Source organism: Beta vulgaris, chromosome 9, assembly GCF_026745355.1.
Source record: "Beta vulgaris subsp. vulgaris cultivar EL10 chromosome 9, EL10.2, whole genome shotgun sequence".
Lineage (NCBI taxonomy): Eukaryota > Viridiplantae > Streptophyta > Magnoliopsida > Caryophyllales > Amaranthaceae > Beta > Beta vulgaris.
In genome coordinates, this window is record NC_079210.1 from 48,576,444 (window position 1) to 48,591,869 (window position 15,426).

Here is a 15,426-nt window from a genome sequence, read left to right on the forward strand (position 1 = left end):
TATTTTAAAATGGTAAAGTATTAGTTGTATGAGTATGAATCATATGATCTAAACTAGTGATCCAATAAATCGCTTTTTTTTCTTCGGTAGAATAATATTGTTTGAGCGTATCAAGAAGACTATTATGAATCTAATAATTTCAATGAGTAGCAGGGAAGTATTACCAAAATTATATGGAACAATACCCAATAAGTCACCGAGCAGCAGGTGATAGCATAATGGTATTGGCATCACCTCCAATCCCAGAGATCAAGGTAAAATATAATACCCAATAAGTCACCATTGAATCTCATATAACAAAATCAACAACGGATTGAATAAAAGTTATATAAAACAAGTAAGATAGATTGTACTATTCATTAGTCGGTGGATAATGTGCATGCAATTAAAAGAGTTGTTCTAACATTGATATAATTCCATTGATTCAATCAAGTAAGAGCACTTATTCTTAATTAATATTTCCCCTTTGGCCCTTGAGGTCAGGGGTTCAATTCTTACCCGACCCCCAGCATTATGCTGAGGTATTTCCTTAGTATGCTATGAATGTCTTACCAGCCAAATGTGTTGGTGTTTCCTACAGGCTAGTAGCCTTGTAGGGGTTAGCCCTTGAGCTGACTTAATTTCCTAATCAAAAAAAAAAAATAGTATGAGAGAGAAATTGAAAAGGGTGGAGAGAGAAATTGAAAAAGTGGATAGAAAAACTGAAAAGTGGTTTAAAATACTAAAAAGTGAATGACATGGGTGGGAAAGGGGAAGAAAGTAGATGTAATATGTTATAAAAAATAGAAAAAACAACCGTGTGTAAATTTTGAAAAAAATAAACTAAAAAAAAAGTGTGTTAATTAAAAAAAAACGGATGGAGTATAATGATTAGAGATATATTGCATTACTTGTTGGTAAGCGTGAAACCATTTATAGATAATGAAAATACTTACTCATGATGGAATTAGAAAATCAAACTATTAGTGTTTGGTTCCGATCTCTAGGATAAGGTCCCCTCAGAAAAATTGACAAGGTCAAGGTAGAATTGACATAATTGTGTTAACCATCCAATTCTACTATTGAGGACCACAAATATACTATTGTACAATAATGGCCCATATATAAGTGATCACTAGCCCAACACATATCAACAAGTGTTTAGTTACACAAATTCTTATAAAAGACTGTCTTACAGCATTAGTGTTAACATGAGACCAACTGATGTCATGCGCGTGCATCATACATTCATACCAGCAGTAGTGATATTAGTAAGTGCTTGAACCTATTAGTTATGCTAACCTTAAATTGCTTATAGATGAATTAGGTAAGTGTTGAAGTATATTAGTTAAGCGTTGAATTATATTAGTTAAACGCTTTGACCTATTAGTTATGCTTGTAAAACCATCTCATTTCCCTCTCAAATTATATTTTCTCTCTCCTCTACCAACTTTATTTTCTATCTCCTATGTCCCTCTATTCTACCAACTCGCGTTTCTCTCTCCTCTACCCCTTTCTCCTTCCTCTGCACTGCCATTTTCATCTCCTCCACCCAACAATTCCATTACTTTCGGAAGCCTACATCTCTTTCTTTTTCTTTTTTGTACATATGCAACTTTTAACTATATATCGTCCTTTTTCATGACTTCTCAATCTTGATGATGAGAATTTCTCAAAACTTTTTGTTTCCTTCTATCAATGGGTCGAAACTCTAATGAAACTCTTATTATGAGTTGTAGGATAATTGTTATCAGTTGATGCTTACTTCATAATCCCTCCGTCCCATAAATATTATTTGAACAATTGTTGTGATGACACGTATTTTAAAGTGATAAGTGGTAGTGCAATTATTAAATATTACTTTAGTAAAAAAGTAAATGTGGTATTAGTAATTGGTGGGTTACTTTTTTATTGGATCGAGAAAAAGATAAAATTGGGTATATTTTGTTGACGGAGATAGAGTGGAGTAAAAACTAATATAATAATAACAGTAAGACTATATCAAACAATGGAAGTATTCAAACTAATTCGGGACAAACAAAAAGGGCACTGTACATTCTATTATGGGACAGGGAGAGTATCAGTTTAATTATATGTACTTGTTGTCAATTTAAGAAAGATTTTACTTTTAAATTAAGATGAATATCCCTTGCACTATTGCACAGATAGGGGGAACTTAGGGGATATCCCACTTTGCATGGGGCAGTAATCGAACTCTTGTCACAAGGGTGGAAGGAGGACCTCCAACTAGCTAACCTTATTCTTATTAGTCCAAGAATATTTTATATTATTTTATTCATATTTGTTATTAGTTTATACATATTTCATATCGGTCTATATATACCTAATAATAGTAACATCCGTACAATAATACAATCATATAAAGACGAAACTAATATGGTTCAACTGATAACAAACTGATAATTACTTTGGATAAACTAATAACAATACATATATTTCCTCAATTTTGCTTTTAAATGCACCATGTTGGCGTTTTTGCAAATATGGAAAACGAAATAGTGCAATGAAAAAAAGTATAAACTAAATGTAGGAACTAATCTCATATGATGTTTGAGACATGTTTGTGCCAAGACGTTTTTTTTCTAACTAAATATTGTCCCTATTTGGTAAAGAGAGTTTGGAAAACAATTAGAGATATAAACTCATATTAGAGGATTTGAAATGATTGATCGGATCCAAAAGTCTTTTCTTCAAAAAATTGGGAAGCGTAGTTTTTTGACATTAGATGTTTGAAAATGAGTAGCCAAAATTACATTTGTGTCCTAAAGCTCTTGAAAATTACATTTATAAACAATGTAAAATTAAGTAAATTATGCTTGTGTCCTTATTACTAAACACTTTTATACAAACAGTTAATGAAATCAGGTGGTCAAACCAGCTATAAAGCGTCTTTGCTGAAAATTACTAAGGTGAGTTTCAGTTTATAACATAATGGTATTATTTTAAGACATACTTTATCAATTTAAGCCATATATTTATTAGTTTATGACACAAGCTTATCAGCTTATGACACAAACTTTTCATTTTATACATACTTCTTCCGTTTTTTTTTTACATGTTACACTTTCACTTTTCACACAGCCAATGCAAAACTTTAAGGACATATATCTCTAATTTGTATTTGTAAAAATTATAAAAAGTACATATTAAGACGAATCTAACAAGATCTCAAATGACTATATTTATATTCACATATAAATCACAAACGATAATCAAAGTAAAATTTATGAATAGTATAAAATGTCAAAGTGTTACATGTAAAAAAAAAAAAACAGAGGTAATATTAAATTTCAGTTTTCCAGTTATCATTGTTATTAGTTAATTGTTAAAAAAGACCATAATCTAGCTAAATCCAATACACAATTATGTGTTATTGTTAAAAAAGACCATAATCTAGCTAAATGCAATACAAATTTATGTGTTATCTCTAGGCAAGTAAACAAAAGAATCTCAATCTTAGGGCATATGCACTATACAAAGTAAATCTTTATTGGTCTCCTAAAAAAAAGTCAATCTTTATTGGTAAAAAGAAACATTAAAAATTATAGACATTTTTTCTTCTTTTCTTGGGGACCATATATGTCTTCTCTTGATTTTGTGAACATTGTTTCTCTCTTTCTTCCTCGCAAGTGGGAATTGTTTATGCATGTTGTTCTGGCCAACAATAATACGACATGGGCAATTGATGATAGTTTATGGAGAAGAATTACTTTACAAATATTTAACATTTTGAGTAGGGAACGTCATCCCTTTCGTCATGTACACAATAACTTCATGTTCTTGCACCCCTTTCCTTTTCGCCCAAGCCAGCTAATACGACTAACAAGTCTATCATGGAGTACACATGAATTGCGGAATTACATTTTTTTTTTTTCCTTCAAGAACCCGTGGTAAGATGAATTTCCTCTGGGCTGCTCTCGCACAAGGCTACTCATACATAGGCCCAACAAGTCACCCCCAACAATATTGAAATTTTGTTTCCACCAAGATTCGAACCTTGGCCTCCCATATGGGAGATAAGAAGTCATATTATTGGACCCAAAAGTTCTTGGTTGCGGAATTATACTACTAGAACTATTTTTCAGAAGGGTAAGATGAATAATATTTGGACTGATATTTGTAATAGTAGTTGTAGTTACGTGTCAGGAATTGGGGTTGGCTCGAGTTGTGAGCTTTTCCTTTTTTCTTGGCAAGGTTTAGGATTTAATTTCTACCTCAAGCATTTGCTTGGTATTTAAGGAGGGAGGGAGGGAGGGAGGGAGGGAGGGAGGGTAGAGGGTGTCTGGCTTGTAATGGACATTTGGGTGGGGGCCATGTACGAAGGCACCCTAAAGGATTTGTTCTTATCAATTTTTTTCTAAAAAAGTTGTAGGTACGTGTGCGTAGGGAGTCACCGAGTCATAGGGTAGTGCTTTGTATTTGTAGTCTACAAGTTATGAGATATAGTTTTGTTCTTTATAAGTTGGATCCTCAATTTTTCCCTTACCTATAAGGAACTTTAAGTTATCTATCTGGAAAAAAGGTACTGTGTTGGATGGTTGTCTGTTAGGGGTGTCTAGCTTGTAATGGGTCTTTGAGTGGGGGCCTTGTGTGAGGGTAGTCCAGTGAATTTCTTCTTACCAATTTTTTATAAAAAGTTATAGGTACGTGTGGGTAGGGAGTCACCGAGTCATAGGGTAGTGCTTTGTACTTGTTGCTTGTCTACAGGTTATGAGATATAGTTTCGTTCTTTATAAGTTGGATTATCAAATTTTCCCTTATAAGGAACTTTAAGTTATCTATCTGAAAAAAAGGTATTTTTTTGGATGGTTGTCTATCACAAGTTTTAGAATATACGTTACAACGATTACACCAAATTGTATGTCCTGTTTTCGGAATTTTTTATCATACACCCAGGTGTATCTATTTTTGCCCATTGCTTGCGAGTATATGATGAATACGCTCCCCATTTTCTCCTAATTTAACAAGATATCCATTCTAATAGAAATAAACAAACAATAGAGAATCCAACTCATCAATTTTAATAGTTTCTCAATTCTTCACTTTTAATAGGTTAACTATCTATTGAGTAACACATAATATACCTGGGTATATGATGAATACACATACACTCGTTAATGATCAATAACATACATTGACAAACGTAAAAATTAAAATCCTTCATTTTTTAAAAACAAGAGGATAACGTCATCCTCTTCGTCGTAAATCATAAGAACTTCATGTGGCTGCACTCTTTCACGCGATATATTTTCATTTCTTTCTGCCCAAGCCAAGTTCACTGTTCATACGACTAAAAAGTCTCTATCACAGACCTTACGACTTACGTTCGAAATGTCAACTACTATATTTTCTGTATACTTTGAAAAATCTACTTGTGGCCCATAATTTCATTTCAAATCCAAAATATCTAGTTGTTAGTTTGTTACTATACAAATTATCATAATAATAGACGATCTAATTTTAATTTTATATTAGACGATTTAAGCCTACATTTTTCTAACACGTCCATTACATTTCTCTCTAACCAAACACTATTTTTAGGTATTTTGCGCCATTCGAGTCGTCCATTCTCTTTTCCTTCCTTTGTTTCCTTTTGAATCTCGAATTGCAACAAACAATTTTTAAAGATAGTCTGACAGTTTGACGAAGTGGATTAAACTAGTCACTAAATGAAATAAATCAATCACTAAATGAATTAAAAAATCTATTACTATATAGATTAAACTGGTCATTAAATAAATTAAAATGGTCACTAAATAAGTTAAAGTAGTCACTATATTAAAAAAAAATTTGGTCCGTTTGCTTCTTACTATTGGGCTTGGCCGCTCCTATTTTTAAATTAAAAGTAGACGGTCTGTTACACTAATTGTTGTTACTATCTTAAGAATTGAATCACGAACTATTTTTCTAACAACAACGTGACTAATTTTTTCTAAGCTACATAAAATAAAATCCCACATCGCCACTCTTATTTTTTTTTTTTGGTATTTATAACTCAATATATTAGAAGTTATAATATTTATAATTAAAAAAACTTGTTCCCCTCAAAAAAGGAAAAAAAAACTTGTTAATAACTAGTGTAATTTTTCAAAAGCAATTTATAAACTAAATTTCTTAAATTTATATATATAAAAAGAATTTTATTTTATAATAATTAAAAAACATGGTCAAATTTCATTTTCCGAAACCACAAGAGAAAATAAGAAAAAATGACAAATTTATGAGTCTATTTTATTCAAAATATTTTTCAAAATTCCTTTTTTATAATTTTTTTCAAACTCAAATTCGAGTACGAATTCAATAAATTATTCTTAATTCGCAAATTGACATGTTAACATCTTTCCTTATATAGGAAGGAAGATACCTTCTGGCTTCTATTCTATTGGGAGAGTACAGATTTCTCAATAAAGTACTACATTTTGGGTTATTAAATTTTGAACTCCACTTATCATAGCTATTTAAGAGCAAATCTTAATTATCAAACTATTAAGACTTAAAAAATCACTCACTCACAATTCACAAGATATAAAATTGGACATTTGAAGAAGAGCTGAAAACTGGGAAGAACAGAAAAACAGTGTAGAAGAAAGGCTTTTCCTTTTTCTGGGTAAGTTTGTTTTTTCCCCTTTTTCTTCTGCAAGCTTTTTTTTTTTTATCTATATTAGCTAAAGTAGTACAAAGTACAAAGTAAGAGAGGGGTTTCGTGTGACATATCGTTCACAACGCTTCGATCTTAACCACTGGGCTAAGACATTTTTGGTTCTTATGCAAGCTTTTTTCTAAATAGTGCAAATGTTTGCTAAGATTAATAGATTAAAGATGAATGCTTTTATATGCTTTAATCAGATAAGTATACAATAGGAAAGAATAAAGATGTTTTAGTACTTTCTTTTTGTGGAGGATAATTGAAAAGTTACCTTTTTGTTTCTGGGTGCTATTTGGAAATATGTTATCACTGTAATGGGGGTTTCAGATTTGTCTTTAAGTTGTTTGTGAGTTCTAGGCACTATCAGAACTTCTTTTGGCTATTTCTGATAACTAAAGTTAATGTACCATGTACTATTTCATCGATTTCATTTTAAATGCAACAAATGAATATTTTATCTCACAAATAATACCTCTTTGTTGCATTTAAATTGAAACGTAGGAAATATATAGTTTTGATTTTAAACCCTTTTTTTTAAAATTAAAAATAGGTATCAGCTTTTTATGTCATTTCACTCATGGGTTCCTTTTTTTTGGGGGTAAAAATGTGGGTGTTCAATTGTTCATTTTCATCAGGCACTTTTTGGCTCTTTATTTGATATTATTGACAAAAGTCTGGTAAATGTGCCTGGGAGCTGTAACTAGTCCTTAATGGTTGAATTAGATAAGCTTGGATCTATGATAGAATCATAGAAACTAAACAGGGTATTGGGAAATGGGTAATGGTTAATGCTTAATTGTGAAGATTTACCACTTCCGCGATACAACTCTTTTACAACCCTTGTGAAGGTGGGTAGAACAAAAATGGATTCGTCGAGTTTTTGATTGATTGACATGTAATTTATTGTACTGTGCTAGCATTGTGAATGCTTGCACAAGATATTATCTATAAAAAAGCATACCTTGCCTGTCACAAGGACCATCATGGTTGTTTTTCATGGTTAATATTTATTATAAGGCCGTCTATTAGGGTGAGGCTTCGTATTAGGGAGTACTAATAATTAGAATAGTGCTGTAGTTATTGTGAAAAAATAAACTGTGACAGTTCTTATGGTTGCTGGGAACATTGAATGAATTATATCTTTATTAGTATAATGGAGGAAAGAAGATATTTGAGGGAAGAGGAAAGGGTGGAATGTAGGCATTTGAAGAAATGTTCTTAACTTTGAACACTAAAGGTTTAGTCATGAATGTCCATAAATTAGCATATAGAGTGCACATGTGTATATAGTATATACCATACATTCATACTATATGGTAGTATATATGTTCTTGTCTAATTTTGTAATGTTGAAAAATGTTGTAGGGTGATTAAGTGGTGGCCTCAAAGTCGAGTTCTAAGATAGTTGAGATGGACAAGGATAAAGGAGTTGAAGAAGCAACAACTTCGAACTCCAGTGCTGTGGAACAGAATAAAAAGGAGACTGAGAAGCAGGAGAAGACTGATGTCAAAAGAGTCCCGTTCTACAAGCTCTTTTCTTTTGCAGATTCTACAGACAAGACATTGATGATCATCGGCTCCATTGCTGCGATTGGAAATGGTGTATGTATGCCCCTGATGACCGTCATTTTTGGTGATCTGGTTGACGCTTTTGGTGAGAATCAAAATCCTAAAGAAATCGTGCATGTTGTATCTCAGGTATCTGTTGCTGCAAAGTCTTTCAGTTCTTACATTAAACAGAGAAAATTTGAGGGTAATCCAGAGGTTTAGTATATTGCTCAGATGGACCTGCGTTAGAGTTTAGATTAAATAATAATCATGAAATATCAAGTTTCTTTCTTTGTACCTTTAATATATATACTATTCTTAAAGTATTTTCATACATTCTCACCTGATGCGACCTTGACTTGATACAGGTGTGTTTGAAATTTGTCTACTTGGCCATAGGTGTAGCAGTCGCTGCATTTCTTCGTAAGCATGTTGAACTTTATAACTGTGGTTTTAGTCATCATTCAATGAAGTGTTCTTAGATGAGCCTCCTAAGTTTAAAAACCGCTGTTAGCTAATGTTTTTTTTGGTCGTGGCAGAGGTTGCTTGCTGGATGGTCACAGGAGAAAGACAGGCTGCAAGAATTAGGAATTTGTACCTAAAAACTATTCTCAGACAAGATGTTGCCTTCTTTGACAAAGAAACAAACACAGGAGAAGTTGTTGGGAGGATGTCTGGTGATACCGTTCTCATACAAGATGCTATAGGAGAAAAGGTAACACTAGTAACTGGTGGTAGTGCTATAGTGGTAATGAATTCATACTCTATAATTTTGTAAAGATAATTTCATGCCATTACCATGGTAATGGAATTGCATCTCCAATCTGTGTTTTTCTTCAAGAATTCTCATTACCAACTATGATAGTGATAATTTAGGAAGAAGAAGAGGTATATGAGGATGGACAACAATTACCATCAATTTCGGAATGAGACTTTCTTTGCAAATTTACCTATAAATTCATTGCTATTACCCCATCAATGATCGCATATTAAACTGTTTGTTAAGTCTTAACTATATTGCTCTTACCTGGTCATTCATCTTCTACATCTTTGTAGTATTAATATTACCCGCTCTTTCTTGGTAGGTTGGGAAGCTTCTACAGATGGTATCAACATTCGTTGCAGGGTTTGTCATTGCGTTTACTCAAGGGTGGCTTCTCACCCTTGTTATGCTGTCCTCCATACCCCTTCTCATGATTGCTGGTGCAGTCATGACCATTACTATATCAAAGGTGGCAACAAGAGGCCAGGCTGCTTATGCGAAGGGGGCAATTGTTGTAGAACAGACTATAGGTTCAATCAGAACAGTAAGTTCAGATGCTCATGTTACATAATACTACTTTTTCACTTTTTCTATACTTCTTTGACCCTGTGCGAATTCCATTATAGGTGGCATCTTTTACAGGAGAGAAACAAGCTATTGCAGACTACACGAAAGCTATCACAGGTGCCTATAAATCAGGTGTCCTTGAAGGACTGGCTTCAGGAACAGGTCTAGGTGCCTTGACCCTGGTAATCTTTTCCAGCTATGCTTTAGCCATATGGTTTGGCTCAAGGATGATTCTTGAAAAGAATTACTCAGGGGGTACTGTCCTTATTGTGCTATTCTCTGTGGTGATTGGATCCATGTGAGTTCATTGTTCTCGACTTGTTCTTATTTGCGTTGACTGCTTATCTAGATTGAATCATGAAATGTAATTGCGAGTTTTGAGTTATCAGATTTTATAAAACTAGAACCCACCAAGAAAAGGTGGCTAGCTCGTTCAAAATTGAATGATGATGATCTTGGATCATGAAGATTTTATAAAACCAAAAAAAAGTGTTCGGGAACCAAAATAAGCGGGCTTCTAGTTTTCTGTTGTCAATTTTCATAATTAGCACCACGAGTTTAAGAACCTTAAATTTTAATGTTGGTGCAGAACCTATATCATACAAATCCTAAAACTTTTGAAATCTCAAGACCAAAAACTGAAAATTGGAACTGATATGAACAAGCCATGATCTTTCTTGTCTAATCGGTATAGGTCACTGGGGCAAGCATCTCCCTCTTTGAGCGCATTTGCTGCAGGTCAAGCAGCAGCCTACAAGATGTTTGAAACCATCAATAGAAAATCGGAAATAGATCCTTACGACCCCGAGGGAAAAGTAAAAGATGATATTCGTGGAGATATTGAGTTAAGGGATGTTTATTTCAGTTACCCGAGCAGACCTGATGAGCACATTTTCAGTGGAATTTGTCTTTCTATCTCAAGTGGCGCAACTGCTGCATTAGTTGGACAAAGTGGAAGTGGTAAATCAACAGTGATTAGCCTCATAGAGAGGTTTTATGATCCACAGGCTGGACAGGTTCTAATTGATGGAATCAACCTCAAAGAATTTAAGTTGAGATGGATCAGGCAAAAAATTGGCTTAGTAAGTCAAGAGCCTGTGTTATTTGCTTCCTCAATCAAAGATAATATTGCATATGGGAAGGAGAATGCCACAGTTGAAGAGATTAAAGCCGCAACTGAGCTGGCGAATGCTGCTAAGTTCATCGATAAATTACCTCAGGTTTATACTACTTTTACTCTCATTTGTTTTGTGATCTTATTTCAAGAGTTAAAAACACATCAAGCTTTGAATTCATTGTTTTTGATTTCTCCAGGGGCTAGATACCTTAGTTGGTGAGCATGGAGCTCAATTATCAGGAGGACAGAAGCAGAGAGTGGCCATAGCAAGGGCCATTTTAAAAGATCCACGAATTTTACTTTTGGATGAAGCTACAAGTGCACTTGATGCAGAATCTGAGAAGATTGTGCAGGAGGCATTAGACAGGATAATGGTAAACCGGACAACTGTTGTTGTTGCTCATCGTTTGAGTACAGTGAGGAATGCCAACATGATAGCAGTCATTCATCAAGGGAAGGTTGTTGAGAAAGGTAATCTTGTAATCTGATGCTGCCTCCAAATCTTCCATTGTAGGACATCCACCATTTTTTTTTTTTTGAAAATTACTCCCTTTTTTCCAATATAGATTGTCAAAGCTTTTATTCCCCCCCAGTAGACAAGTGTCTTAGCTATCCACTTTAACTAAAGTACTCAACTAAAGTTATATTCCCTCGGTCCAGAAATAATAGTCACATATACTATTTTAAAATGCGTGGAAATGTTGTCACCCTCCTAAAATATCAATCTCTTAAGAAGATTATGTAATAGAAGAGCATGAGAATGGTCCAACTATTATAAAGGGACTTTGAGTAAGCTGTGTCATATACTTAATTAGCTAATGATGTGGGTTGGGATATTGTGTTAGGACTCTGTTTAGGATAAATATTGACTCTATTTAAGATAGATATACATATTGTGAATTAATTGTGGACAGAGAGAGTAATTGGGAAGTCGTACCATGCCCTTTCCTAGACAAAAATTGTATTTTGTCAATAATTGATGACAATTTCTTAACCCGAAGTGCATGTGTTAAAGATTCGTAATATATTCAGTCTTCTGGACTATGACAATCAGAGTGGGTATGTGGGATATAGGGAGTAGCTCAATGTGACAGTCTTGAAATGGACAAATTATATATGAATTGCTTATAAAGTAAGTTTGTGCTTGGTTTGTTATTAAAGATGATACTTATATTTTTCTTTCCTTTTGCGACAACAAATCAGGTTCACACTCTGAACTATTGAAGGATCCTGAGGGAGCATATTCACAACTTATAAGTCTGCAGGAAATTAGAAAGGAGTCTGAGCAAGTTGAGGATGTTGGTGAGATCTCAAGACGCTCTAGTCAAAGAAAATCATCCTTAAGATCCTTAAGCTATGGATCCTCTGGGAGGGTGAGTAGCAACCGCCACTCTTTCACAGTTCAAGAACCTGAGGATGGTATTGCTTTACCGTCTTCTCAGGAGAAACCACAAAAAGTTTCAACATGGCGCCTTGCTTCTCTCAACAAACCTGAAATTCCAGTACTTCTTCTCGGAGCTCTAGCTGCATGTGCCAATGGCCTCATTTTCCCAGTTGTCAGTATAATCTTTTCTAGTGTGATTAAGATGTTCTATGAGCCACCTCAGTTACTGAAAAAGGATTCAAAATTCTGGTCCTTAATGTTTCTAGTCATTGGTATAGCATCATTCGTGACTCAACCTCTACAATCCTACTTCTTTGCTGTGGCCGGTTGTAAGTTGATACAACGTGTTAGGTCGATGTGCTTTGAGAGAGCAGTCCACATGGAAGTTGGTTGGTTCGATGAGCCTGATAATTCAAGTGGTGCAATTGGTGCAAGGCTGTCTGCTGATGCGTCAATTGTACGTGCTTTGGTTGGGGATGTTCTTGGTTTGACTGTACAAAATGTTGCCACAGCCATTGCTGGTTTAGTCATTGCTTTCACTGCAAATTGGATATTGGCATTTATTATTCTTGCATTGATACCTGTTATAGGCCTTAATGGATATGTCCAAGTGAAGTTTCTGACGGGCTTCAGTGCGGATGCTAAGGTTCTTTCTCTTTCTCTCGCTTTGCATGTGTTTGTGTCCCATAAGAAAAGCTTTTCTTCTTGATAGTTTTCTAGTGACTTAATCCTTATAAAGTTAGACTTAGGCCTTTGTCTTTTTTTTTTTTTTTTTAAGGAATAGGCCTTTGTCTTCTATTTGTATAATCAGTTTCAATCCATAACAATAGTTTTAATCAAGTAAAAATCAGATTTATCAACAATACTTGCTTGTGATCAGTAATTGCGTATGAGAAAAACACTAACGCAACATCATTGGTAAAAAACTAAAAAATAGTTGTATTCAGTAATTGGTAGTATTTTTTGGTAAAAATTGGATCAGTGCAGTAACTTTCATATGAAGAAGTGACCTTAGACTTTATGATCTGTATTTCTGCAGAAGAAGTATGAAGAGGCAAGTCAAGTTGCTAATGATGCAGTTGCTAGTATAAGAACTGTTGCTTCGTTCTGTGCCGAGGAGAAGGTAATGCAACTATATGAGAAGAAATGTGAAGCTCCTATAGAAGCTGGTGTAAAGCAAGGATTGGTTAGTGGGGTTGGTTTCGGCCTGTCCTTTGCTCTGCTTTTTTGTGTCTACGCCCTCAGTTTCTATGCCGGAGCTCAGCTCGTTGCCCATGGGAAGACAACCTTTGGTGAGGTTTTCAAGGTTTTCTTCGCATTGGCTTTCTCGGCAATAGGAATATCACAATCAAGCTCCTTTGCAACTGATAGTAGTAAAGCCAACAATGCAACTGCTTCTGTATTTGGAATCCTTGATCGTAAATCTAAGATCGACTCAAGTGATGAATCTGGGATGACCTTAGATAATGTGAAGGGTGAAGTCGTGCTTCAACACGTGAGCTTTTCATATCCTAGTAGACCTCATATCCAGATATTCCAAGACCTGTGCTTGACTATTCACTCTGGCAAGGTAAATCTTTGGACTAGAAGATGCTCTTTATGCTTCTCTTAATGTTGTCTTGCAAACAATTACTTGCGTTAGAGCTGGCATTTTAGTTAGAGAGTTATTGTTCATATTTGGTCTTGTGTCGATTTTGGTTATATTAATTCACAAAATACATAGATAAAATTACTCCTACACAGTATGGAGGATAATTTGATCAAATCGGGTTAGGATTCACCTTTTTTTTTTTAATTCCGTGTAAGTTGGCCGTGTTGCTGTGCTGCGTCAGATTACCAGATCTAATTAACTGAGTTTGACTATTTTGTGTTCATATATACTTATCAGACGGTGGCTCTTGTCGGAGAAAGTGGAAGCGGAAAATCAACTGTCATTTCCCTCTTACAAAGATTTTATGATCCTCATTCTGGTTGTATCACGCTCGACGGAATTGAACTTCAGAAACTCCAGTTGAAATGGCTGAGACAACAAATGGGCCTTGTAAGCCAAGAGCCTGTTCTTTTTAATGATACTATACGTGCCAACATTGCATATGGAAAGGGAGGAAATGCAACTGAGGCTGAAATCACAACTGCTGCAGAGCTCGCAAATGCTCACAAGTTCATCTGTAGCTTGCAACGTGTAAGTGTCATTCTTTTGATAACACAAATGTTCTTTTTCTTACTTTGTTTCTGTCGTAGTGCCTCTTTTGTCTTGATGATGGAAATCTTTTAATTAAGTATCAATGCATTGGTTTAACAATTTTATGCGTAAACGCAAATATGTTGCATGCAGGGTTATGATACAGTCGTAGGAGAACGAGGAGTTCAATTGTCAGGAGGACAGAAGCAACGGGTTGCCATAGCTCGAGCAATAGTAAAGGATCCAAGAATACTGCTATTGGATGAGGCTACTAGTGCACTTGATGCTGAATCTGAAAGAGTTGTGCAAGATGCACTTGATCAGGTCATGGTGAACCGGACCACTATTGTTGTCGCTCATCGTTTATCCACTATCAAAAACGCCGATGTGATTGCAGTAGTTAAGAAAGGAGTCATTGCAGAGAAAGGGAAGCACGATACTCTAATTCGTATTAGAGATGGTGTTTATGCTTCTTTGGTTGCACTTCACATGAGCTCATCCTCCTAACATAGCCACAGTTTTGAAACACTTTTATTTTGCGAGTTTTGCTACAACACCGCCAAAGCCACACTCCTCGTAGTATAGGGTCGGCACCATAAGTCGAGCAAATGCGAAAGCGAGGTATTATTTGCACTCCATAAACATCTACTCACTCTCATTTGTAAGAGCAAAGTTTCCAATGTGTGTTCTTTTGTTAGAAGATTTTGGATTTCCTGTCTTTTGGGCTCACATTGCACAAGTGTGGAGAATGTGGCTATTTGCATGGGCTTTGCTTCTATATACAAAAGGGAAAATTCTATCATGTACAAAAGAAAGAAATGAAGTTAGATAGTCCAAAAGGAGAAATATTTTTGATGTAATTTGATTGATATAGATTTGTATTTTTGGTGCTGAAATTGATGGACTTGTTAGTTTGTAAAATTTATTTTTTTTAATTAATTTTATGTTTAACTTAATCTTAGTGGTAAGAATGCCAAAATCTTAAGAAATTTTGTTAAGTTGTGAACTCATTTAAGATATGTTATGCTTATAAATTGATAATATAAAAAAAATTCTCATCCTACGGAACTTTAGTTTGATGATTATTGTAAGAGACACATCGACATTGCTTTAAAAATCAGATAAATAACATCATTATTCATTAGTCCACCAACAAGATGTAAATTGTTAGGTTTATAATTAAATTAACAAATTAATAATGTTAAATGTTAGGCTTATA

General features: G+C 34.5%; 1 protein-coding gene across 1 annotated transcript; it reads left to right on the plus strand.

The window, feature by feature from the left end:
• The first annotated feature begins 6,362 nt into the window (after positions 1-6,362).
• Positions 6,363-15,163, plus strand: LOC104904374 (ABC transporter B family member 11). The gene is made up of 12 exons (XM_010692603.4): positions 6,363-6,607; positions 8,012-8,344; positions 8,563-8,617; positions 8,734-8,909; positions 9,280-9,501; positions 9,584-9,822; positions 10,219-10,744; positions 10,839-11,112; positions 11,845-12,671; positions 13,065-13,595; positions 13,914-14,207; positions 14,361-15,163. The coding sequence occupies exons 2-12, from the start codon at positions 8,057-8,059 to the stop codon at positions 14,712-14,714; spliced, it is 3,786 nt and encodes a 1,261-aa protein (XP_010690905.1). The 5' UTR covers positions 6,363-6,607; positions 8,012-8,056; the 3' UTR covers positions 14,715-15,163.
• The last annotated feature ends 263 nt before the right edge of the window (positions 15,164-15,426 follow it).

Coding starts and splice junctions, on each gene's coding strand:
- LOC104904374 (XM_010692603.4), top strand. CDS start 8,057: ATGGACAAGGATAAAGGAGTTGAAGAAGCAACAACTTCGAACTCCAGT. Junction 12,672..13,064: donor GCTTCAGTGCGGATGCTAAG/GTTCTTTCTCTT, acceptor GTATTTCTGCAG/AAGAAGTATGAAGAGGCAAG. Junction 14,208..14,360: donor TCATCTGTAGCTTGCAACGT/GTAAGTGTCATT, acceptor TGTTGCATGCAG/GGTTATGATACAGTCGTAGG.